At 42.0% G+C, this 26,671-nt stretch overlaps 1 protein-coding gene across 1 annotated transcript in view; it reads left to right on the plus strand.

The window, feature by feature from the left end:
- The first annotated feature begins 8,404 nt into the window (after positions 1-8,404).
- The window catches only part of RERG (RAS like estrogen regulated growth inhibitor), a 136,823-nt gene continuing 118,556 nt past the window's right edge, over positions 8,405-26,671 (plus strand). The window contains exons 1-2 of the mRNA XM_068971099.1: positions 8,405-8,576; positions 12,874-13,037. Of these exons, the coding sequence (XP_068827200.1) occupies positions 12,977-13,037 (61 nt within the window). The 5' untranslated portion in view covers positions 8,405-8,576; positions 12,874-12,976. The remainder of the gene's footprint in view (positions 8,577-12,873; positions 13,038-26,671) is intronic.

The raw sequence follows: 26,671 nt of genomic DNA on the forward strand, positions 1-26,671 counted from the left end.
AGCAGACAAATGCTAATGTCTGACATTATGGATGATGATTAGAGAAGCTCTGGATCATGTTCTCTTTCTCAACAGTTTTGTTTTAGCAGGCAGTTAATTTACCAGTGGATTAGCTTGTCCCTCTCAAGGCCTCATCTTAGTTTTCATTCAGGGGAGGGAATGTATTTCACATTTACCATTCTTCTTAGATTCTTGTTCTTATTCCCACACATGACTCTCACTCCTAGGATATGGGCCTACTGAAGTCTCAGTCAAACAAACATCCAGGATGTTCACCAAGTTCTCTGAACTCCGGCTTGGGTCAACTCCAGTGTCTCTTAGAGGACTCTGAGATCTCTGGAATCTCCGCCCAGCTTTCAGACACCACACAGCTGTTCTTCTCCTAGGTCTCCCAGAGACTCATGAGACAATGGGCAAGCTCATGGACTGGCCAAGGTCCCAGGGGCATGTCTATGCAAATATCTGGAATTCTCTCTCTGTGACCAGCTTCTACAAGATTTTACATCTGTTCCCAGACAGAGGGAAAGTCCAGCCATGGCCCAAGTCAGAATTTCCTTTGCCTACTATTGAAGCAACTGAGCATGAGCAATATCTAATTAAATAGAGAATAACAAAAATAACGCCCATCCACAGACCAAAAAAAAAAAAAAAGTCATTTGTAGCAACAAAATCAGGATGTGGTTTTGATTTCTTGCCATAAAACTTTAAAATGAATCTGCTAATGAAACAAAAGATTATGGTATAGACAGGCTCTTACTTCCTGAAGCAGTTTCAGTGAGTCATCAAATCCTGAGTATTCTTTTCACCAATAATGAATACCTCCAATTTTGGAGAGAAATAAACTGAGCAACTATCCTTCTCCTGTTCTAATAGGAGGGACAGGGTGAGTGGGAACGGCTTAAGAGAGAGTGTAGAGGGCTCTGAGAATGAATGGAGCCTCTCAAGCCTGGGGGAAACTTTTCTTTGGAATAGTGTGGATCCTGATTGCCTACACTAAATCCTGGCACTCGGCCATTAACAAGGCTGCACAGAAACTGCAGTGACCTCTCCTCTTTGCTTTATCTTCACATCTCAGCATGATAGACAGAGTCAAATGCTTAGCCCTCAAGCCATGGCTCCACGGTAAAAAACAAACAGGTTTCAGATAAGGGAGGAACAGAGCCAGGAAGAATTCCTTTATTATGGATTGCAGCAAATATGATATCTGATTAAAATAAACAATATAATAAACAGAAAAATATGTTTTTGAAGAAAAAAGGAGGAAGGGGTTCACATGAACAAAAGACGAGTAATAACAAAATAAATTAAAAATAGCAAAGATAGAAACAGTTGAATATACTCCATTATACAATACAGCCCATCCAAGACTTTCTTGAGAACATTACATCAGGAAGAAATGAAAAGGGATGAATCAAAATAATCACAAGTAGAAAAACTACAGCAAAATAATTGAATAAATTTATTTATTTTAATTATAGGACTAAGTTTAAAGCCCTTTGGGACTTAGAGTTACAGAACAAATGCAGATATTATAAAATCTTGATAAAAAATAATACAGAACTAAAAATATAGGAAGAGGGATGGGAAAGTAAGAGGCTAATTTCCTCCTGATTAAATGGCAAGAAGTCAACTGACATTGACTAAAATATGTGGTTAAATATGAACCATATAGGGGCTTCCCCTGTAGCTCAGCTGGGAAAGAATCCGCCTGCAATGTTGGAAACCTGGGTTTGATCCATGGGTCAGGAAGATTTCCTGGAGAAGTAAATGGCAACCCTCTCCAGTATTCTTGCCTGGGAAATTCCATGGACAGAAGAGCCTGGCGGGCTACAGTCCATAGGGTCAAAAAGAGTCAGACACGACTGAGACTAACATTTTTACTTTCAAAGTGAGTAAATATCTAAAGTGAAGACAATCTTTTAAGGTTCACTTTCATTTCTTTATCTTCTGCTTATTTAGTGTATTTATTAAATTAAAAAATAGCATTTATTTATTATTAAAAGGATATGATAGCCCTCAGCATATCTACATGCCATTTAATATCAGTATATCCATCCATTGATTCATTTATGTTCTAAAGCATCTTTAATGAGGTTCTCTTATGATAACAGTGGTCATTTCTGGATGACATCATTTGGAGTGTGATTTTCTTCTCTGTATTTTTCAACTACTCCAATTATTTGCAATGAACTTGATTAGCAACTACACACACACACACACACACACACACACACACACACACACATTCCAGTCTGTAATGGGTATTTTGGGCTTATACTGATGATTCATCTACTAATTTTGTGTTTGTTAGAAGTTTTCGCTTAAGCCTGAAGTCAGGCTGAGGGACCAGAGGATAACAGGAGCTCTCCCGAGGGCTATTGCTGCCTAGCAAGCAAATATGCTGCGACATTACTCTCACAGAATATAGGCTACTGAAGATATTGAGGCTTCTCCAGTGGATCAGTGGTAAAGAACTTGCCTGTGACACATGAGCTACAGGAGACACAGGCTGGATCCCTGAGTGGGGAAAAATCCCTGGAGGAGGGCATGGAAGCCTACTCCAGTATTCTTGCCTGGAGAATCCCACGGACAGAGGAGCCTGGTCATCTACAGTCCATAGGGGCACAAAAAGTTGGCCACAACTAAAGTGACTGAGCACGCATGTATGTGCTGAAAATATCACACAACGGGTATCAGGCTCCAATGTGGCTACTTCATCTCTGGGCACAGCACGTCAAGAGCTGTAGGCATGCCTGCAAGTGCTTCCCTAATTGAAAGGGGAATGCTGGCCTGCCTACATGGGCTAAGTAGAAGGATGGAGAGAACAGATTTTGTAGACAAGTTTCCAAGAACTGTTACAAAAGGAGCCTGGCTTGGACCCTCTTCAATAATTCCAATTAGATAAGAGTGGCAAAGTAGGAGTTCAACTTAAGTCTCTGTAAATAGGAAAATAGATATCTACATACAGATATGTAAATAGAGATATTTTTGGTAACTCCTTCCATGAATACTGGAAAAGGAAATAGCAACCCACTCCAGTACTCTTGCCTGGGAAATTCCATGGATGGACAGTACATGGGGTCACAAAGAGTCAGACATGACTGAGCATAATCACTTTCTTTTTTCTTTCTTTCCATGAATACAGGGTTTGATAGGCAAGGAAGGTAACATGTGAAACCTAAACACCTGAAAGCCACAGAATTCCATGTAACTGGATTTCTATAAAATTCCATATAATCTACCTGGATCATTCTTTCCACAACAGAAGCTTTGAAAACTTCCTGTATGCTGAGACATTTCAATCTCTCTCTCAGACCTCCTTCCTGAGCTTCAGACTCATATGTTCAACTTCTTATTGGCTATTCTATCTCAAATTAAGCATGTGCAAATAAATCCAATATGCACAGTCCCAATTTGTTTTCTTCATTCACTCAACGGTTTTTTGAACACCCACTATGTGCCACCATGATTGTAGATCCTGGAGGTGCAGAGACAATTATGCTATATCCCTACATTCAGGAATGTCAAAGTTTCATGGAGAAGACTGAGAAATAAAAATGAGTACAATGCCAATGTAATGATGGAGCACGGGGTGCTAGGAGACATCGAGTTGGGTCATCTAATGCAAGTGTGTATTTAGCAGTAGGACATAGGTCTGTGATCAGAAAAGTCTCAGAGGAGACAGTATTTGATTTCTCAAAGAATTCTTAGGACAACTGCTAAGCTGCAAGGAGATTCCTGCCTCTGTCCCAGACCCAACTGCTCTGGTCAGTGTGGCCCACAACTCATGGCTGCAGTGGCTTTTCAGGTGAACCAGTCCTGGAAACAGCCTCCCTGCTTACATCTCTCCCATCAAGAACACACTGCAGGTTGTACACTCAGCCCCAGGTCCCTGTCTACTCTATGTGATAGTTTCCTGGAGTCCACCTGGTATCTTGCGAAGGATACCTAGGTTTCAAAGAAAAAAAATAACCTAGCTGTTTTCTGTTCCTCTAACCAGAAGTGTTGTAGTCTTTGGAAAATCATTTAACCTCTCTGAAATGCATCTCCTCATCTCTGAAAAGGTAATAATTTTAAATATGAGTGCTTACCTCAGTTCAGTTCAGTTCAGTCGCTCAGTCCTGTCCGACTCTTTGTGACCCCATGAATTGCAGCACGCCAGGCTCCCCTGTCCATCACCAACTCCTGGAGTTCACCCAGACTCACGTCCATTGAGTCGGTGATGCCATCCAGCCATCTCATCCTCTGTCGTCCCCTTCTCCTCCTGCCCCCAATCCTTCCCAGCGTCAGAGTCTTTTCCAATGAGTCAACTCTTCACGTGAGGTGGCCAAAGTACTGGAGTTTCAGCTTTAGCATCATTCCTTCCAAAGAAATCCCAGGGCTGATCTCCTTCAGAATGGACTGGTTGGATCTCCTTAGAGGGTATAAATACCAAATGAGATAAAGAGATGTGTAAAGTGATCTAGCATAGCACGAATATTAATTATCTTTGCTAGGTTTTGAGGACGATGGACAGTGACTTCAATTCAACTGTTATAAATGCTGATCTTTCAAGGAGAGTGTAAAGCTTTTGGAACTTTCTCAAATGTACAGATATGAGTTTCCATTAAATTCAGTACGTGGGTCATCGTGGAGAGGTCTGACAGAATGTTGTCCACTGGAGAAGGGAATGGCAAACCACTTCAGTATTCTTGCCTTGAGAACCCCATGAACAGTATGAGAATGCAAAAAGATAGGACACTGAAAGATGAACTCCCCAGGTCGGTAGGTGCCCAATTTGCCACTGGAGCTCAGTAGGGAAATAACTCCAAAAAGAATGACGGGATGGAGCCAAAGCAAAAACAACACCCAGTTGTGGATGTGACGTGTGATGAAAGAAAGGTCCGATGCTGTAAGATCAATCTTGCATAGAAACCTGGAATGTTAGGTTCATGAATGAAGGCAAATTGGAAGTGGTCAAACAGGAGATGGCAAGAGTGAACATCAACATTCTAGGAATCAGTGAACTAAAATGGACTGGAATGGGTGAATTTAACTCAGATGACCATTATATCTACTACTGCGGGCAGGAATCCCTCAGAAGAAATGGAGTAGCCATCATAGTAAACAAAGGAGTCTGAAATGCAGTACTTGGATGCAATCTCAGAAACAACAGAATGATCTCTGTTTGTTTCCAAGGCAAACCATTCAGTATCACGGTAATCCAAGTCTATGCCCTGACCAGTAATGCTGAAGAAGCTGAAGTTGAACGGTTCTATGAAGACCTACAAGACTTTTTAGAACTAACACCCAAAAAAGATGTCCTTTTCATTATAGGGGACTGGAATGCAAAAACAGGAAATCAAGAAACACCTGGAGTAACAGGCAAATTTGGCCTTGGAGTACAGAATGAAGCAGGGCAAAGGCTAATAGAGTTTTGCCAAGAGAACGCACTGGTCATAGCAAATACCCTCTTCCAACAGCACAGGAGAAGACTCTACACATGGCCATAATCAGATGGCCAATGCTGAAATTAGATTGATTATATTCTCTGCAGCCAAAGATGGAGAAGCTCTATACAGTCAGCAAAAAATGAGACTGGGAGCTGACCGTAGCTCAGATCATGAATTCCTTATTGCCAAATTCAGACTTAAACTGAAGTGGGGAAAACCACTAGACCATTCAGGTACGACCTAAGCCAAATCCCTATGAGTGAGAAATAGATTTAAGGGACTGGATCTGACAGACAGAGTGCCTGATGAACTATGGATGGAGGTTCATGACATTGTACAGGAGACAGGGATCAAGACCATCCCCAAGGAAAAGAAATGCAAAAAAAGCAAAATGGCTGTCTGAGGAGGCCTTACAAATAGCTGTGAAAAGAAGAGAAGTGAAAAGCAAAGAAAAAAAGGAAGGATATAAGCATTTGAAAGTAGAGTTCCAAAGAATAGCAAGGAGAGATAAGAAAGCCTTTTGCAGTGATCAATGCAAAGAAATAGAGGAAAACAACAGAATGGGAAAGACTAGAGATCTCTTCAAGAAAATTAGAGATACCAAGGGAACATTTCATGCAAAGATGGGCTCAATAAAGGACAGAAATGGTATGACCTAACAGAAGCAGAGATATTAAGAAAAGGTGGCAAGAATACACAGAAGAACTGTACAAAAAAGATCTTCATGACCCAGATAATCACGATGATGTGATCACTCACCTAAAGCCAGACATCCTGGAATGTGAAGTCAAGTGGGCCTTAGGAAGCACCACTATGAACAAAACTAGGGGAGGTGATGGAATTCCAGTTGAGCTATTTCAAATTCTAAAAGATGATGCTGTGAAAGTGCTGCACTCAATATGTCAGCAACTTTGGAAAACTCAGCAGTGGCCACAGGACTGGAAAAGGTCAATTTTCATTCCAATCCCAGAGAAAGGCAATGCCAAAGAATGCTCAAACTGCCGCACAATTGCACTCATCTCACACGCTAGTAAAGTAATGCTCAAAATTCTCCAAGCCAGGCTTCAGCAATATGTGAACCGTGAACTTCCAGATGTTCAAGCTGGTTTTAGAAAAGGCAGAGGAACGAGAGATCAAATTGCCAGCATCCGCTGGATCATGGAAAAAGCAAGAGAGTTCCAGAAAAACATCTATTTCTGCTTTATTGACTATGCCAAAGCCTTGACTATGTGGATCACAATAAACAGTGAGAAATTCTGAAAGAGATGGGAATACCAGACCACCTGACCTGCCTCTTGAGAAACCTATATGCAGGTCAGGAAGCAACAGTAGAACTGTTAGGACATAGAACAACAGACTGGTTCCAAATAGGAAAAGGTGTATGTCAAGGCTGTATTTTGTCACCCTGCTTATGTAACTTATATGCAGAGTACATCATGAGAAACGCTGGGCTGGAAGAAGCACAAACTGGAATCAAGATTGCCGAGAGAAATACCAATAACCTCAGATATGCAGATGACACCACCCTTATGGCAGAAAATGAAGAGGAACTAAAGAGCCTCTTGATGAAAGTGAAAGAGTAGAGTGAAAAAGTTGGCTTAAAATAGAGTGAAAAGTTTCTGAAAAGCTCAACATTCAGAAAACTAAGATCTTGGCATCTGATCCCATCACTTCATGGGAAATAGATGGGGAAACAGTGGCTGATTTTGTTTTGGGGGGCTCCAAAATCACTGCAGATGGTGATTGCAACCATGAAATTAAAAGACGCTTACTCCTTGGAAGAAAAGTTATGACCAACCTAGACAGCACATTAAAAAGCAGAGACATTACTTTTCCAACAAACGTCCGTCTAGTCAAGGCTATGATTTTTCCAGTAATCATGTATGGATGTGAGAGTTGGACTACAAAGAAAGCTGAGTACTGCAGAATTGACGCTTTTGAACTATGGTGTTGGAGAAGACTCTCGAGAGTCCCTTGGACTGCAAGGAGATGCAACCAGTCCATCCTAAAGGAGATCAGTCCTGGGTGTTCATTGGAAGGACTGATGTTGAAGCTGAAACTCCAATACTTTGGCCACATGATGCAAAGAGCTGACTCATTTGAAAAGACCCTGATGCTGGGAAAGATTGCGGGCAGGAGGAGAAGGCGATGACAGAGGATGAGATGGTTGGATGGCGTCACCGACTCAATGGACATGAGTCTGGGTAAACTCCAGGAGTTGGTGATGGACAGGGAGGCCTGGTGCTGTGGTTCATGGGGTCGCAAAGAATTGGACACAATTGAGCGACTGAACTGAACTAATGTCTCTTCTAGCATCTCTGCTTCCAATCCGGCCCGAATTTCATTCCAACCGTTTACTAGCCTTGGGGACAAGTTTTGCGCTCAGTCGTGTCAGACTCTTTGCGACCCCATGGACTATAGCCCGCCAGTCTCCTCTGTCCATGGGATTTCCCAGGCAAGAATATTGGAGCGAGTTGCTATCTCCTTCTCCGAGGGATCTTCGCCAGCCAGGGACCGACCCCGCGCCTCCTGCATTGCAGGCGGATTCTTTTCCGCTGAGCCATCCGGGAAGCCCCAGGAGAAGTCATTTATCCCCTGTTTTCTCTTGAGTCTCATGGGGATCATTAAACATGCCCCTAAAGGATGGCGTGAGGATGGTTTGAAGTAGGGAATAGAAAACATCACGCAGGGATGCGTTCACATGCGAGGTTTTAACCAAGGGGCGAGGTCCCTCTGTGAGAACCCAGAGGCCGGGAACTGAGTGGGGCTGGGGTGCAGCGAAGGCGGATATATGGATGCTGGATGCTCGCACTCTGCAGCTGGAGGCAGCCTCGCGGGGGGAACCGGGGGGCTAGCGCCGGTAGGGGGCGCCGGAGCGCCGCACTGCAGCATCCCGGCGGCCTCCCGGGCTGAGCTCAGTCCTGCCGCAGTCCCTCGGCCGCTAGTCGGAGCGAGCGGCCGCGAGGAGCCCCCGGCCGCTCCGCCAGCGCTTGCCGCCGCTCCCACCCACGATCTCAGCCCAGCGGCTGGGAAACGCCCCCCGCAGACTGCGCTGCGCAACGTGGGAGGGTTAGCGGTCTCGGGGAACAGCTTCCGAACTTGCCAGGGGACCGCGGCTCTCCCGGGCCTGGAGAGTGTGAACAGGTGAGTGTAACGCACGTGCCCAGGTGGCCCTTTCGGGATGACTTCCTGCAGACCCTTCGGAGCCCATGAACGCTCGGCCTCTGGGGTGGTCCTCTTGGTCCCTGGGTCCTCCCAGGCGGGGGTTGGGGGTCTCCGAGAGGGTGATGTGAGCGCCAACGCCAGGGGCTTAACAGCGCTCTCCGTCCGGGGCTAAGATCAGAAATGTCCTTTTGACTCAGGTTCCATCCGCCGCCTAGATTGAGAGCAAGTGAGCTGCAGTCCACGATGGGCTTCTTTATCATTCCAGGATACCTGTTGCTTTCTGAGCAACGCTATAGCCAGGGGTCTCCTACCATCTTCCTCCTCCCCGTGCGTGCTGCGTTGTGATAAGATGAGGGACAATTCCTGGTAATGAGACTGGCAAAACTTGTTTTCAGAGCTAGAGAAGGAGTGGCCCAAAAAGAATCTCATCCCCACCGTCAGATTAGATTCTTTGTTTCCCTAAACACCTGCACTTTATTTTGATGAGACCATAAACACAGAAGTTGAAACAACTATTACCTTATAAAGATGCTTGTGTTTCCAACCTCCTCCCTTCCCCACAAGAAGGCGTAGAAAGCAAGGACTGTGGTAAGTATAATAGTTTAGGGATTTATTATGAATAAATTTTTTTTAAAATAAATAAGATCAGCTTTTAGTGAACTAAATGTCATAGGCCTACTGGATTGTAAGCTCTTTGAAGATGACCATTGTGACTAGCATGAATGTGGGATGACTGAATGCATGTGTTAACAGTAACAGAATTTGGAGTCTTCTTAAGCTTTCTTTTGGTACCTTTCTGTTTAGGAAAAAGATCAGTACACCTTTAATCTCTTAAATGAACCTTTTACCTGTGATTTTAGCTTTAGTAGTGATAGGAACTGAGAAAATTTTTTTGTCCTATTAAAACACTGTCCACCTAAAAACTGAATGGCAGCTTCGAGACCCAGGCAGAATACTTCTGCCCAACAACATGAAAACAAATGTTTTCTTTCATCCATGTTATGGAAGGTCCTGGATCATGAATTATTTTGAACATCAGAGACTTGGCAACAGGTCCCTTATTAATACAACTGACACATTTATCTTTGTTTCCTGTCTTCATCAAATGTAACTTTTTCACATATTCATGTGAGAAAATGTTCAAAGATGTATGTCAGTTTTGTGTCTCCCTTTAAGGATTTTTTCTTAACATAAAATTGACACTAACTAGCTGTATCTTTTTTACATTACATATGAAACATTCAACCCACAGAATTTCTCTAATGTGAAGTTCCTATGCCTCTGAGGCCATTTGGGAATTATTGAAAAACTTGACTTAACAAGTGTTTTGTTTTGTTTTTTTTTTTTTTCCAAATCACATTTGATGGCTACTCTCTTGAAGCATAAATCAGATAGTAAATTATTTGGATTTTTATGGGCATGGGAATGAGCAGTCCTGCATGAGATAGAAAATTGTTGTTTATACAAGCTCCAGACACTTGCATGTTCTATGTTTCAAAGATATGCTTGCCATTCTTATTTGGAATTCATTTAGTTAATATATCTCAATAGATTATGCTTCTGTGATGCTTCTGTGATGAAGCACTGAACCTTAAACATAGAGGCCTTTTCTTTTCTTTCTTTTTTTAATTAATGCACATAAAATGAAAACAAAATTCTTTTATCTTTAGCTGAAAGTGTGGGACTGGACAAATTACAAATGTTACAACTTCTGTGTTTTGTGCTACTAATGATCACTAAGGAGTTTTTTCATTATTTTGATGAAGTAAACAACAGCCAATGTTAATGTTGACCTTTCTGTCCTTCGGAGGAAGCTCTGACACTGTGGAAGTCAGCAAATACAGAATTTGTGAGGCAAAGGTCAATGGTTTAGATGCACAGGGAAGGAAACAATTACATGTTAATGTCTTTGTAGAAATACTTTTTCAGAAGAACTTTTCCTTTTTTTCTTTCTCTGGAAAAGCTCTTTTAGAAAATTTGTAAATGCCAAAACTCTGGCAGGAGTGGTTCATATGTTTAGATAACAGACTTGAAAGTGAAGTCTTACATTTAAGATGAAAACATCGATTGCAGAGGTTCAGAATGGGGGAGCCTTCAGTTCATGTGAAAAATGTGAGCCTTAATATGAATATAACCACCATGCCTTGTTGAAGAAGAGGAAGAATCCCATGAAACTTGTGCTGGGTCATTTGTCAGGTCACATTTCGAGGGGCTGAATGCAGAGGATGCCATGTTTTTAGAGTGATTAAAATGGCAAATGCCAGAGAAGGGAGCTGCATATGGTCAAGAGGGAAGGTGAGGGTCAAAAAGCATAAACAAGAACAGACATCTCCGTGTAGAACCAAGGAAGAGGATTGGGTCTCACTTTCCTAGAAAGGATGTCTAGAATGAGACAAAGGCTCCTAGTAATTGCTAGGTACTTGAAGGGCTCCGAGTGAAAGGAAAGAAAAAGTTGATGTTATGCTGCTCCTCCCCCCACCTCTGGAAGTGGTAAATTTGACCCTGAGTGGTTATTAGATGGTTGCCTGGTCATATGAAAGGGCTCCTGTGATGGCTGGAGGATGTTTTTTTAATTAACTCCAAGACTTTTTCCAATTTTGCATTTCCATGGTACCAAGGACCTTGGTGTCATTCCTAAAGTACCCATAATATAAAGTGGGCTTGCATCCGTGCTAAGTTGCTTCAGTTGTGTCCGACTTTGTGTGACACTATGGACTGTAGCCTGCCAGGCTCTTCTGTCGAGGGTATTCTTCAGGCAAGAATACTGGAGGGGTTGCAGTGCTCTCCTCCAGGGGGTCTTCAGGGACTGAACCCACATCTCTTACATCTCCTGCATTGGCAGGCAGATTCTTTACCACTAGTGCCACCTGGGAAGCTTATGTTTACATAATGTCATCCTTGGAAGGAAAGTTACGACCAACCTGGATAGCATATTCAAAAGCAGAGACATTACTTTGCCAACAAAGGTCTGTCTAGTCAAGGGTATGGTTTTTCCAGTGGTCATATATGGATGTGAGAGTTGGACTGTGAAGAAAGCTGAGCACCGAAGAATTGATGCTTTTGAGCTGTGGTGTTGGAGAAGACTCTTGAGAGTCCCTTGGACTGCAAGGAGATCCAACCAGTCCATTCTGAAGGAGATCAGCCCTGGGATTTCTTTGGAAGGAATGATGCTAAAGCTGAAACTCCAGTACTTTGGCCACCTCATGCGAAGAGTTGACTCACTGGAAAAGACTCTGATGCTGGGAGGGATTGGGGGCAGGAGGAGAAGGGGACGACAGAGGATGAGATGGCTGGATGGCATCACCGACTTGATGGACATGAGTTTGGGTGAACTCCAGGAGTTGGTGATGGACATGGAGGGCTGGCATGCTGCGATTCATGGGATCGCAAAGAGTCGGACATGACTGAGTGACTGAACTGAACTGAACTGAACTAGTGGTGAAGAATCTGCCTGCCAGTGCAGGAGACATGCAGAAGGGGTTTCTGATCTCTGGGTCAGGAAGATCCCCTGGAAGAGAAAATGGCAACCAACCCCAGTAGTTTTGCCTGGAGAATCCCACGGACAGAGGAGCCTGGCGGGCTACAGTTCATGGGGTCACAAGGAGTCAGACATGACTGAACACCCAAGTATTAGGACAATGCCATAAACTAATGTACTTGAGGTTGTTCTAATAGCATTTATCTTTTGTGTCCCAGGGCATTGTGCCTAGGAAAATGTAAAAATATCTAGATGTTATATACCAGTTTTAGGAATGTGGGTATCTGTGACATGACTTGACCTTGTGATCTAGTGAATGGAGATAAAACTTAAACCTTGAGAGGCAAATTCAATCATATTACAGTGGGGTTAGCTAGTAGGAATGTGTATTAGTCAGCCCAAAGGGAAATAGAATTCCAAATGTGACTGTCCCTATCGTGTGTGTTTGTATATTGGGTGTTTACAGGCACATGATAAATACTTGTATTCACAGACAAGGATTTGTTATCAATTACTGACATAAAACGTTCTTTGAGGAGTGCTTTTGAAAATGCTATCTTATGTAAAAAAAAAAAAAAAAAGGTATGTTTTAGAACCAGACAGGTTGAAGAGCAAGTCCTGGAACTATCATTTTTTAGTTGAATGGTTTACAGTAAATTGCTCAAGCCCTCTTGCAGGATTGTGGTGGTGATCAACAGGGAAGATACTGATCAAGTCATGATTCTGGCACATAGAAGATACTTAATAAATATGAAATTCTCCAGTCATTTGTGAATTCACAAATCTCTTTTGTTTAAGGATTGCAGATTTACCATGATATGGTGAATCCCAGGGCTGGAACCAAAAAGATCTTCTCAGCTCTTTAGTTTGAACCACAGTGAATTGTCTACCACCACCCAGCATGGCTAAAAGTGCAGAGGTCAAACTGGCAATATTTGGGAGAGCAGGCGTGGGCAAGTCAGGTAAGGTGTCTGTTGTGGTAGTAGTAGTGTGTGTGTGTCTTTGTGTGTCTTTTTTATCGTGCTTTGTTACTGACTGAGCGGGGGGGGGGGGGGGGGGGAGGGGGAGGGGGAGGGGCGGTTGGCATATCTCCTGTTCTCCTGTGTGGCTCTATTAGATGAAGCGTCTTTCTCTTTAGCTCAGATTTTCATTTTGCATATCAGGTTTTATGTCTTCTTTTGCTTCTTTATGGTAAAGCAGCGCTGTTGATAATACACAAGGCAATGGATACGTCAGAGGTCTTGATATTCCAAGGGAGGATATCTGACTTCCAGAGAAATAAGATCGGAGAAATTAAAAAATACATTTGCTCCTTTTTTTTTTTTGTCTATATGAGATCCTGAGGGGCCAATGTAATATCTCATCAATCTCGATATGCTCAGCAACCGGCTCAATGTCAAGTATGTGTTGAGTGCTGAATACATGCATCTTTACAAGGAGAAGAATTCTATTATTGTTATCCAAAGCAGAGTTCGACTGCTTGCTGCTCAAAAGTCAATAAAGAGACCAGATTGGTCGAAAGGAAGGTTTGCTTTATTTTGGATTCTGGCAGCCAGTCAGGGAGAGAGGACATCTGTCTAAAGGCTGACTCCCCTGTACCCCAATCAGGGCATGTGAATTTTTAAAGACAGAGGGAGGGGGCTACATGCAGAAACCACGCAGTCAGCTGTGACAGTCATCTTGAAATTGGTCATCAATGGTCTGACCAGCATCATCTTGATTGTTTTTGGTACAGTTAATTTTCAGTTCCCAGGTCAGTGTGTTTCCATGTCCTTGAGGCCAATTCTTGGACTTGTGGCAGCTTATGTCACAGCTACAGTCTGGCCATCCTGTAGTTAACTTCTCTACCTGGTAGGGCTTTCAGTATCTATAAGACAGCTCACAGGATATGGCTCAGAATCTTATCTACAACCCTTGAGAAGGAACTGAGGGTCCTTGACTTTGCTTAATGACGACATTATTATTATTTGGTCTCCTTTGACTATTTTCCTTTGTTTCTTCATGTTCTCACTTCTCTGATTAAATGTATTCTTTGGCTAAGGTTTTTCCACAGACAAAAGGCAGGCAGAGGACATGGGGGGAAGGGCCATAGGGTTCTGCTTCATTTCGTTGTCACTCGACACGTCTAAAATCAGGGAGGACTGTGAAGGCTGGGATGTGCCTGACCTCAAGTGAGACAGATATTGCCAGCACCTCCAGGGTGAATTTAAATGACTGGATTGTGGTGCTTCTCAGTAATTGAGAACCTTTAGTGTTCCACACCTGAGGAAAGGTTTGCAGACCTTTCAGGTGAAGGGCAAAATGGTGGAAGTGAAAAATGTATCTAGTCCAATTTGAAAAACAGATCTCAGATTTTATAATTAAAGAGTACTAAGCAGGTGTTGCTAAAATGCCAGGGTAACGTGGCTTTTCAGAGAACATTTCTTTGGTCTCTTACTGGAAGAATGACTCATAATTGACTTTGTCCATTGAGCTTTTGGTTCTCAAGAAAGGACTCTAACAGACATAGTGTGTGTGTGTTCGTAGAGAGAAGCCTGTTCAGATCATCCGATACAACAGGTCATCCATATAATCTTAAACACTTACGTTGTTGTTGTTTTTCAGTCATTAAGTCATGTCTGACTTTTTGTGACACCATAGACTGTAGCCCACTAGGCATCCCTGTCCTCCACTATCTCTCGAAGTTTGCTCAAATTCATATCCCAAACACATATGAGCAGTCATTAATTCTGGGAACAACCTCTCTTTCCAAATTGGGTCTCTAGTTTAATTTCAGCAGTAAATACTGCCTACTGTAAGTCTTTCTCTCTCTTTTTCTCTTAATTTTCTTGAGAGGGCTCTTCTCTGCCATCACCCTTTTTTCCCACTTGCTATTTGCTTTGGCCTTTGGCAGAAACCAGGTAAAGAAAGTAATAGACAGTTGGCAAGGTTAAGAAACTGCCAGCTTTCACAAGCTCTAAAATTGTTAAACTCCTCCCTATTCATCTTAGTTCCCTGATGGCAAGCATGCATGCTTGCTTGCATGCCTGCTAAGTCGCCTCAGTCATGTCTGACTCTTTGTGACCCTATGGACTATAGCCTGCCAGGCTCCTCTGTCATTGAGATTCTCCAGGCAAGAATACTGGAGTGGGTTGCCATGCTCTCCTCTGTGGGATCTTCCTGACCCAGGGATTGAGCCCGTGTCTCTTATGCTGCCTGCATTATAGGGGTGTTCTTTACCACTAGTGCCACCTGGGGAGCCTTCCTGATGGTGTGAGAACCTAACTTTTGTAGCTGGTGGGATGATCTGGAGAATGAGGAGACTGTTTCAGTGAGTGGAGGATGAGGGCGAGGCAGTGTGTGGGAAGATCTGTTCTGCCCACAAAAGCTGGCCTGAATTTTCACCAGTGAGGGATCAAGGCTTAGAACTCACTGTTTAACATCCATTCATTCACAATTTAACACAGGCAATACGGGAAGGAGAATTTTTAAAGCTTATGTCATCACCAAAAGAAAGTCTACATGCTTTGGAAAGTGAATCATGAAAATAAAAATACAGTTGAGAGAACCACTTACTTTCTGTACCGTATGCATGCTGCATGCTGAGTTGCTTCAGTCACATGTCTGACTCTGTGCGATACTATGGACTGTAGCCCACCAGGCTCCTCTGTCCATGGAATTCTCCAGGTAAGGATGCTAGAGTGACTTGCCATGCACTCCTCCAGGGGATCTTTCTGACCCAGGGATTGAACCTGCATCTCTGACGTCTACTGCATTGGCAGGCAGGTTCTTTACTACTAACATCACCTGGGAAGCCCATGTACCCTATAACCACCCCCTTTTCATCTGTATTATCTCTGAACAAACTGGGTGTCTCCTTCTGTCAAGGCTGATCGGTCAGTCAGTGCATAGAGCTCAGTTGGCTTTGTCTTCCCCAAAGTAGTTTCAATCCTTGTTTCAAGGATTCCTCTCATTCTCTACTGACCTTTTCCTCTGAGCATTTCTTTGTCCACCACTCCATCTTTTTCTTTTCTCCAAGGTTATTGAACATGGACTCTGGCCTCAGTGTCTTAACTTGTTTTTTTTGACTTCCTAGTCATTGCTTAAACATCTTTCACTGTGATCATACTGCTGAAACTGATTTTACAAAGGTCAGGGCTTCCCAGGTGACCCAGTGGTGAAGAATCCACCTGCCAGTGGAGGAGATGCAAGAGATGAGGGTTTGATCCCTGGGTCGGGAAGATCCCCTGGAGGAGGAAATAGCAACCCACTCCAGCATTCTTGCCTGAAAAATCCTGTGGACAGAGGAGCCTGTTGGCCTATAGTCCATGGGGTTGCAAAGAGTTGGACATGACTGACCACACATACACCACTGATCAATAACCAACCAATCTAATGACTCTTTCCCAGTTCTTAGAACTCTTGTTACTGTTTAACACTACTGCTTACTCTTTCCTAAAACTCCTGCCTTCCCAGGCTCCCATGACATCACCCTGCGTGGCTTTCCTGCCACTTCTCTGTTGACCCTAAGCAGCTGTTTCGGGGCTACTGTTTACTGGCCTACCTCTCAAAGATCGGGGCTTCCAGTTTCCACATACAATTCTCTTGTCTTCACGCTCCATACCCTCAGGGAATGAGCCCTCAGTGCCCAGAGCTTGAAGATAATACCTGCACAAGAAGTCCACATTCTGCCGACTTTGGTTTTAATTTATGGAAGTGCAGAAGTGGAACTTGTTCGTTAAGGTCCTTCCCAAGTCTTAAATCCCATGATTCTTGATTAATAACTCTTCTTTGGACTGATTTCTCATTCCACCTTATATACATTCTGCCATGGGTGTTTATTTTTATTTAGGTGAAGATGACAGTGATAGACCACATGCCTTTAAACAATTGCCTTTTTGTCTGTCATCTATAAACAGGCAGTGTTTTTCTATTTCAACATGAGACTGTTTTCCCGAGACCTTGTAACCACTCCTCCCATTTAAAAAGAAGTGCTGGTTTAACTTATGTATGGGAGTCAGTTCTAAGACCTTTTCCCAGAGTTCAGTGAAAACAACCACAGAGGACTTGATAACCTATCAGCTTTGAAACCAGACTCTAGCCATGGTGAATTCATGTTTATTCTAGTTCTTTATTAATATGGATAGCTCATCTCTGCCTTGACATTGTACTCTACCTTCATCTTCCTATTGTATAGATTGTATCTGTTTTGTAAGTAACTTGTTTTTTTTTAAGTCTGCAAGAAATACCTTCTGGAATGTATTCTGCTCCTCACTTACTCAAATGCCTCCCCAAATGACCATGATCTACCTGTGGGCTCAAACAACCTATTTCTCATCAAACACCCAGCAGAGGTATTCCTAGGATGGGCGGGGCAACAGGTGACCTTGGAGTGGTAGAAACTGAGTGTCTCTGCTTTGAACCTGGGTCTAAGTGTCAGACACGACTCAGCAACTGAACAACTATGTGAATTGCTTCAGAGGCTTCAAGTCTGACATGGCCTATCTGCTTTCCTCCATACTCAATATCAATTTGAAATTTAGCATGCTTAGTTACTCAGTCATGTCCAACTCTTTGAGACCCCTTGGACTGTAGCCCACCAGGCGCCTCTGTTCATGGGATTCTCCATGCAAGGATTCTGGAGTGGGTAGCCATCTCCTTCTCCAGGGGATCTTCCTGACCCAGGGATCAAACCCAAGTCTCCTGCATTGCAAGCGGATTCTGTATAGTCTGAGTCTCCAGGGAAGCCCGGATATTTAGGGTAAATAAGACCAGTTGTCTATTTGCTAACAGTGGCTCGGGTGGCCTGGAGTCAAGTACAAGAGCCCCTGAGTCCTACTGTTAGGTCTGACTCCCAGTTCTACACTTTATTAGCTGTGTGAACTTGACAACTTTGACAGGGCACTTAAATTCTCAATTTCTGCAATTTTACAGAGATTATAATAGGGCCTATCTCAAAGAGTTGTTGTTAGAACTGAGTGAAATATACACAAGTTTTATAGATCAGTATCCGGCACAGCGTAAGTGCTCAAGTATATTACAGTTTTCAAGGTGTACCCTTTAAGTTTGTTAGTTGTCTAGTGAGAACATACAAATATATATTTCTACTCAAGTGAGTATTTGGGTTTTCAGTAAAAGTCAGAAAACTTATAATAAAAAAATTCTGTATCACTGCTCAGCACACACACACACACACACACACACACACACTTTCTGTCTCTCTCTTCTTAAATCCACAGTCTGGTTTATGTCAATTACAGCGTGACCACTGATGATCATAACAATACTTCTCCTGGCTAATATCTTGGAAATCTTGGGGAAAAACAGCCAGAAATATTTTGGTGTCCTTAATAAATTAAACCTCTTAAATTTGAAAGCGCTTCTGGTATGTAGTTGATGGCTTCCTAAGCCCAGGTAACAGATAAGCCCTCCATGTTTAAAACAGACTTTAACAGTAACCAGAACTCTTTGGTTGACAGGTTGACATTAGACGCGTCAGCACGGGCGAAATTTAATAATGTGTTAATTACCAAACACATGGGGTATGTCTGTGTGTGTATGTGTATTGCAGTATTTACAGGGTCTTCTGGATCAGGAAGATTCTTCTTCCTTCTGTCTAGTTTTGGCAGTTCTTGCAGTTCTGTCTTCAAGTGATCTTTCTGGCTTAGCAAGCTCACTGGTTCAGCGTGGGGAGCACTGTGTGAATGCTTCAAAGTGTAGAGTCCAGGGAAGCCCCAAGTTTTCCCAACCCTTTTCTTTTTCCGTTGCCCCAGCAGAGCAAATGTTTTTCTTCTCTGGCTAAGGATAAGGCAGCCAGTAATAACATGGCATGTAGGACGTAGATTTTCCTTACATGTTTGCATCAGCCTCTAATGTGACAAGTAATGAAAGCAAAAAGACCTGTTGTAAAACCTAGAATACACACCATATTTATTATGTAAATGCTTCCTGGATTCACAGTATTCAAATAGGTAGTATGTGTGGGAGGAGCCGGAACAGAAACAACTGAAATTTTCAATTCCATTTCACAGTTGACATTCTCATTTTAGGACTGAAATATTGTGTGCCTTAGCTAAATATATTTCTTGAAAGGGCTAGTCTCAAAGTTAATGGAGTAATGCTTGTTCTCTAATTCAAAAGCCAGTTGATTCACTCATCCATGAAGGCCTAAGTTCGTAGATTCAGATTGCTGGGCTGTAAACTAGGGTGCCAAACACAAGCAAGCATGTGATATCGCTTCCCTTGGCACAAAGAGATTTATTTTTTTCTTCCCTTCTCTTGCTCTTGTTTGATTTTCCCTCTCTCTCAATTATAAAAAGTTTTGAAAAGTTCTTTTCATCTTCAAGTAGGACAGGCAAGGACAATGCTGATTTTAAATGTAACTCTTCCAATGAGCATCAGACACTGCTTTAATATGTATGTGTCCTTTATGGCTGAGTTATGTTTATGAGATCACATATAATTAATGTATTAAATAAAAACAATATCAGTGGTGTCTTGGGTAGGTCAATTTCCTTAATGCTATAGCACTAAGCTTTATGTTTTAGAACTTTTTCTTTACTCAAGTAGTTACACCAGTCTATATCCTTCATTTATACTGAACAGTGTAGTATGATGCTTCTTAAACATTGTCTCCAAGGTACTTTACAAAAGAAGGAGAAGGGGACTTCCCTGGTGATCTAGTGGTTAAGACTTTGCTTTCCAGTGCAGGGGATGTGGGTTTGACCTCTGGTATGTAAACTAAGGTCTCACATGCCTTGAGGCTGAAAAACTAAAACATGAAACAGAAACAATATTGTCACAAATTCAATAAAGACTTTAAAAATGGGCCACATCAAAAAATCTTAAAAAACTAAATAAATAAAGGGAGGAGAAAGATCTAGGGGATTGGGTCATATAAGCATCTCATTACAGTCATGTAATTCTATTGCATGTTTTATTAATTACATAAATATAGGCAAAATTTAATATCAGTAGTAACCTAGATAGCATATTCAAAAGCAGAGATATTACTTTGCCAACAAAGGTCCGTCTAGTCAAGGCTATGGTTTTTCCAGTGGTCATGTATGGATGTGAGCGTTGGACTATGAAGAAGGCTGAGTGCCAAATAATTGATGTTTTTTGAACTGTGGTGTTGGAGAAGACTCTTGAGACTCCCTTGGACTGCAAGGGGATCCAACCAGTCCATTCTAGAGGAGATCAGTCCTGGGTGTTCTTTGGAAGGACTGATGCTAAAGCTGAAATTCCAGTACTTTGGCCCCCTCATGCAAAGAGTTGACTCATTGGAAAAGACTCTGATGCTGGGAGGGATTGGGGGCAGGAGGAGAAGGGGACGACAGAGGATGAGATGGCTGGATGCCATCACCGCCTCAATGGATGTGAGTTTGAGTGAACTCCGGGAGTTGGTGATGGACAGGAAGGCCTGGCGTGTTGCAATTCATGGGGTCACAAAAAGTCAGACACAACTGAGCAACTGAACTGAACTGAATATATAATATTAACTAAAATAATGTGTATAATATTATCATTAAATTATTAATAGTAATGTGTGAATATTAACATACCATGCTGTTTGAATATAAAACTTAATTTCTATAAAAATCAATGACCAAAAGAGACTCTTCATGAAGATATAGCAAGTCAATCTGTGGCTTCCATAACACCTGGGCATCGGGTGCAGTTCCAGGAACAAGCAGGTTCAGCTGTGTGCATCACATGATGTGAGCAGTGACTCCTGTACTTTACCTACTTAAGAGCCAATCAGCTCTTCAAATTCTTGTTTATTCTTGTTCTAAGACTATACAATATAATCGTAATGGTAAATTTTCTTTAGCTATTTGTTTAGGTAAAAAGAGGGACAAATTGTGTTTCAGGTGGGTGCAGAACTTCCATGGCTCCTGGAAGAACTCTGTGTGTGTATATATGTGTGTGAGTATGAAGACGCCTTTCCTAAGTAGTTGTTGAAATTTAAAGATTACCAGCAATGAGGGTCATTGGTCATTGTGTAGTTAGTTGATGGTTAGAGAAGTAATTGTTTCTTTTTTGTGTGGACTGGATCAAAGAGAGGAAAGTGACATTGAGATGTTTCAGTGGGGCTGGAAAATAGTTGCTCTCTTATCATAAAATATGGTAATGTGGCCTTGGAAGTTTTATACCTTCCTTTACCTGCAAAAATGGAAAACTAGAAAGAGGCAAACAGCCAAAACAAGTTGATTTTCTTTTGGTTGTTCTACCCCAAGAGGAATAAAAGAGTGTTTTCAAATTGCAGGTGTCTACCTATATGTGAGTGCTAAGTAGCTTTAGTCATGTCTGACTCTTTGCAACCCTATGGACTATAGCCCACGAGGCTCCTCTGTCCATGGAGTTCTCCAGGCAAGAATGCTGAAATGGGTTATCATGCTATCCTCCAGGGGATCTTCCCAACCCAGGGATTGAACCCATGTCTCCTGAAGCTCCTGAATTGCAGGTGGATTCTTTTACTGCTGAGTCAATGGGGAAGGCTATACCTAGGGAAATGTACAAAAAGTCAGATTTTATGCAAGGCTTAAGTCACACTGACCTTTCTTGCATACCCAGGAAGTCAAGCAAAAATGAGGGATCATGCTTATAAGGGTTTGCTCCTGCTGCTGCTGCTGCTAAGTCACTTCAGTCATGTCCAACTCTGTGCAACCCCAGAGACGGCAGCCCACCAGGCTCCCCCATCCCTGGGATTCTCCAGGCAAGAACACTGGAGTGGGTTGCCATTTCCTTCTCCATTGTAAGGGTTTAGAAAATGGAAAGGAAAGAAAGAAGAGGAAAGAAAAAATTAAAATAATCAAAATCAGTTGTTTATTGGTGGGTAAACGTTTTTGTAGGCTGGCAGTGACCAATTCTTAAACTTTTCTCTTAAAAAATGTATAATTAGGAAGAAACGATATTAGAAAACAAAACAAACAAATCAAGAACTGTTTTTCAAAGTCAAAAGGGCATATCTCTGTCCTGTTTTTCTTCTGTTGAAATGTATTATTAGAATTCAGTTGTCCTTTATTTTTATCTGATAGCTAATTTACTCGTTGAAATACTTCCCTGTAGTTAATTATCAGTCGCTAGCTGGTTCCATTTTGATCTTGTTTTCTTGGCAACTGACAAAGACGAACTTTGAGGAAAGGGAGGGGAGAAAATTGTAAATCATCCTTGTAATTCCCCTTTTTATTACTGGTATTTCTCCAACTTATGGGTTTGGGGAAATCAGCCAAATTTTCAAGGTGGTACTGGCCTTGAAGCCAAAATTCCAGTGCAAACGCGTCCCTGTTGTTCGCGCTGCCTTTGAAAATTGATGTGGTTTCAGAAAAACAGCCATAATATCCTCCATCCCATTAAAAATGAAAGTAGTTATATTATGAAGACCAGGCAGCCTGAAATAGCTAATTTCAGCCTGGAATAAGAAAATATCTAAAACTCCTATACATACATGTGAGAGAGAGGACTTCCCTGATGGCTTAGATAGTAAAGAATCTGCCTGTAATGCAGGAGACCTGGGTTTGACCCCTGGTTTGGGAAGATTCTTGCCTGAGAATTCCATGGACCAAGGAGCCTGGCGGGCTACAGTCCATGGGGGTCACTATATATATATATATATATATAAAAAAGATTATTACCTAGATCATCTGGCTCCATAGAGCCACAGCCAAGTCACAAAGCCCAGTTTATGACTGTGCAAAGCTTTTGCAACTTTGCTACTAAATGTTTTCATTTTGTAATATCTTATTCCTTTCAAACACCTTACGTTAGAAAATTAAATGATCATTAGAATTTTGTAATATGAATTTTGTTTAAAAAAAACTAAAGAGTTTATTTTTATCAGAGATTTCCAGTAATCAATGAATTACCAGTGTGTGACAAAGACCCCTGGGAGTCCCAGATAAGTTGCCAGTCAATTCAGTCAACATTCTAAGCAACCTGTGTATATGGACGTTCCCCTAAAATGCAGTATTCCATCTCTTACAGCTTTGGATCAAACATAAGAAGGCTGTTGAATCATCTCCTGTGAAAGGATACATTTTTTTTTTGCTGTTATCAAAGAAGAATATTATGTACCATATTCTGTCAATATGATATAATTTTTTTTTTAAAGTGCCCAACCGAACTATCAGGATTGGGGTTTAAACTTCAAACCATCCATCACTCTCTCTTTTCATTCACCTGTCAAATGATACATCTATTTGCTTTTTTTCCTGTGATGCCAGTCAGGTTGTGAAGGTGCTTTGAAAAAGTACAAGTGTGATATAAAACATGCTCCTAATATTATCATACTCTTTTAAAAAAATCATTCATTCATTCATTATTTAATTTTCTTTATGGCTTCCCTGGGTCTTCGTTGCTGCACACAGGCTTTCTCTAGTTTTGGAGAGCAGGAGCTACCCTCTAGCTGCGGTGCACAAGCATCTCACTGGGGTGACTTCTCTTGTTGCAGAGCCTGGGCTCGAGGGCATGCAGGCTTCAGTGGTTGTGGCGCATAGCACAGGCTTAATTGCTCTACAGCAGGTGGAATCTTCCCGGACCAGGAATGGAACCTGTGTCCTCTGCACTGGCAGGCAGATTCTTATGCACTGCACCACCAGGGAAGTCGTCATGCTCTTGTTATTGATATCTGTGCAGTTCTTCCCCTGTGTTCCTTAACATTTGTGTTTGGAAAAGCAGTATGGTCCGTTTCCTGGCTGTCCATCACAGGGGGCTGGATGGATACGCTCAGGCCAGTAGGCATCTGTGCGTGTTCTTCCACTGAATGTATACCGTTACAGACTATCGGAAGGTTATAGATTTTCTTCTGAAGGAATTTGCACTTTCAAATGTGCGAAATGAATGCACGTCGAGTTGGGGTTTTTTTTAGGATCATTATGTCAGAGAGTTAAAAAGGGAGGTGGATTTGGGAAAATAATTTGAACTTATGCCTTATTAGAGAAGGAAGTATGGCATGTTATAAAATTTTTTGATAGTCAAATGTTATCCTTATTAAAAAATTAAAGTTTTAAACATTTACACATTTTTGATAGAAAGATTTCTCAAAAGTAAATATAAATATATGTATCTATAAAGTGTTAGTTCCTGAGCTGTGTCTGACTCTGTGACTCCATGGACAATAGCCTGACAGCCTCCTCAGTCTTGGAATTCTTGAGGCAACAATAGTGGAGTGGGTTGCCATTTCCTTCTCTGGGGAATCTTCCCAACCCAGGGATTGAACCCAGGTCTCCTGCATTGTAGGCAGATTCTTTTACCATCTGAGCCACCAAGTGAGCCCATATGTATCTATGTTTCCTTATAATCTTAAACTATGCTTTTGTTCATTCATTCAATTATTCATTCAACAAGCATGTGTTTAATACCACTCTGTATTCTAGGATAGGTTGCTCATGGTACAGGATTCATATACATTCTAAACAGGCAGAGTAGCTATTTCTGCTCTTTATTATGTCCCCAGAGCAGATGAAGCCAGCATCCTCAATACACTGAATAAATTGAGTTGGACTTATGTGGTCATCAAATGCCAACTGTCACTGGAGAAGCCCAGTTGTCTATGAAGCCTCTATTGCAAGATGGTATCTCCTCTCTTCTTTGAACAGGGAAAGTAGGCAGGAAGCCCAATTGTGGAGAGCTCTGCTATTTTTATTCTTGGTTTTCCATTGCCTTCCTTCTACAAGTATATTACAGAACCATTGGAGAGAGAAAACTATGAAGTGTTGCTTTTTAGAAATGATTATGAAAGCTTTTATCACTGCTATACCCTTAAGAGCCTAAGCTGTACGCTTTTTGAAATTTTAGGAAGAGTGAGCCTATAATTTCAAGATACCTTAAATAGCAAAATTTGAACCATGTCTCCCAAGTGCCTTTCTTCAAAAATCTATTTAGAATCAAACTTAAAAATCACTACCAGCAAATCATTTTCATACCCTATATGTCAACTGAACTTTCTTCTATTTAATTTTTCAGCACTGCTTTATTATAAGACATAGGTTGTAAAAAATAATAAGCTATTTGTATTGTAAGCTGAAAAGAATGAGAATCATAGAGTAGATTTGCAGCAGTCTGTTCTGAGGATAGCAAGGAAAATAGACATTTCAACTGTCCCTTTAGATTCGCAGTCAGGTTGATAGAAACAAATAGCCCCAGGTCATTCAGCTTAAAAGCTAAATAAAGAAACAATCGGCCAACCAGAGGTGTAGAATTGGTATAAAATTTAAAGACTCAAGAGACTGTTTTCTGTAACAGGTTAACCTGGGGTATCCTCTAGTGCACATTAATGAAGTCTCCTTTATATACAGTTGGGAAGGTCCCCTGGAGGAGGAAATGGCAACCCACTCCAGTATTTTTGCCTAGAGAATCCCATGGACAGAGGAGCCTGACGGGCTACAGTCCATGGGGTTGCAAAAAGTCGGACACGACTGAGCAACTAATACTAAAAATACCATGTGGTCTATACATCTACGTAATTTCATCAAGAATCATATATATATGTGAGTGTGTGTGTGCATTCGTGCTCAGTCGTGTCTAACTCTTTGTGACCCCATGGACTGTAGCCTGCCAGGTTCCTCTGTCCATGGAATTCTCAGCAGGTTGCCATTTCCTATCCCACGAGATCTTCCCGACCCAGTGACTGAATCCCAAGTCTCCTGCATTGGCAGGCCGGTTCTTTAACACTAGTGGCACCTGGGAACCCACTCTGTGAGGCAAATGGGATCTCAGTCCCCCAACCAGGGATCAAACCCTTGCCCCTATGAAGTGAAAGCATGGAGTCTCAATCATTGGATTGCCAGGGAAATCCAAGAATCACATATTTTAAATGGTCTCTTTATCATAACCAAAGTGGTTTCCTTGCCTGCCTTTGAATATCTTGGGTGAAGGGAACTCAGCATGATGGGAAATAGACCATTCCATTCTTGGGCAACTGTATCAATTATAGTCTTCCAGAGAACAGAACCAATAGGACATACACTCACTCGCACAAATTATGTATGGGGTCTGTATTTATTTGGGCTAGCAAGACTGATTTGCCTGGAGAATCCCAGGGATGGCGGAGCCTGGTGGGCTGCTGTCTATGGGGTAACACAGAGTCAGACATGACTGAAGCAACTTAGCAGCAGCAACAGCAGCAAGACTGAAATCTGTAAAGGAGGGTGGCAGACTAAAACCTCAGAGAGGAGTGAATATTGCAATCTCAAAGCAGAATTTCTTTGACTCTGGGAAACCTCAGTTTTTGTACTGTAAGCCTTCCAATAATTGGATGAGGGCCACCCACTTTATTAAGAATAATATTCCTTGTTTAAGGTCAACTGATTGTAAATGTTAACCATCTCTACACAATAGCTTTACTGTAACTCCTACAAGATTTGATTGAATAACTGGGTCCTAGAGCCCAGCCAGACTGTCTCATGAAGTGATCACAAGTTTTCCAGTTTGTTATTTTACCTTCTTTGGAACCAAAGGCTGTTCATCAGCTTTTACTCATTAGCTTAACTCCCTTAAAGTTCCACTGTTATTGTTTAGTCACTAAGTTGTGTCTGACTCTTTGCGTCTCCATGGACTGTAGACCTCCAGGCTCCTCTGTTCATGGGATTTCCCAGGCAAGAATGCTGGAGTGGAG

The sequence above is a fragment of the Capricornis sumatraensis genome, chromosome 4 (assembly GCF_032405125.1).
Source record: "Capricornis sumatraensis isolate serow.1 chromosome 4, serow.2, whole genome shotgun sequence".
In the NCBI taxonomy this organism is placed as follows: Eukaryota; Metazoa; Chordata; class Mammalia; order Artiodactyla; family Bovidae; genus Capricornis; species Capricornis sumatraensis.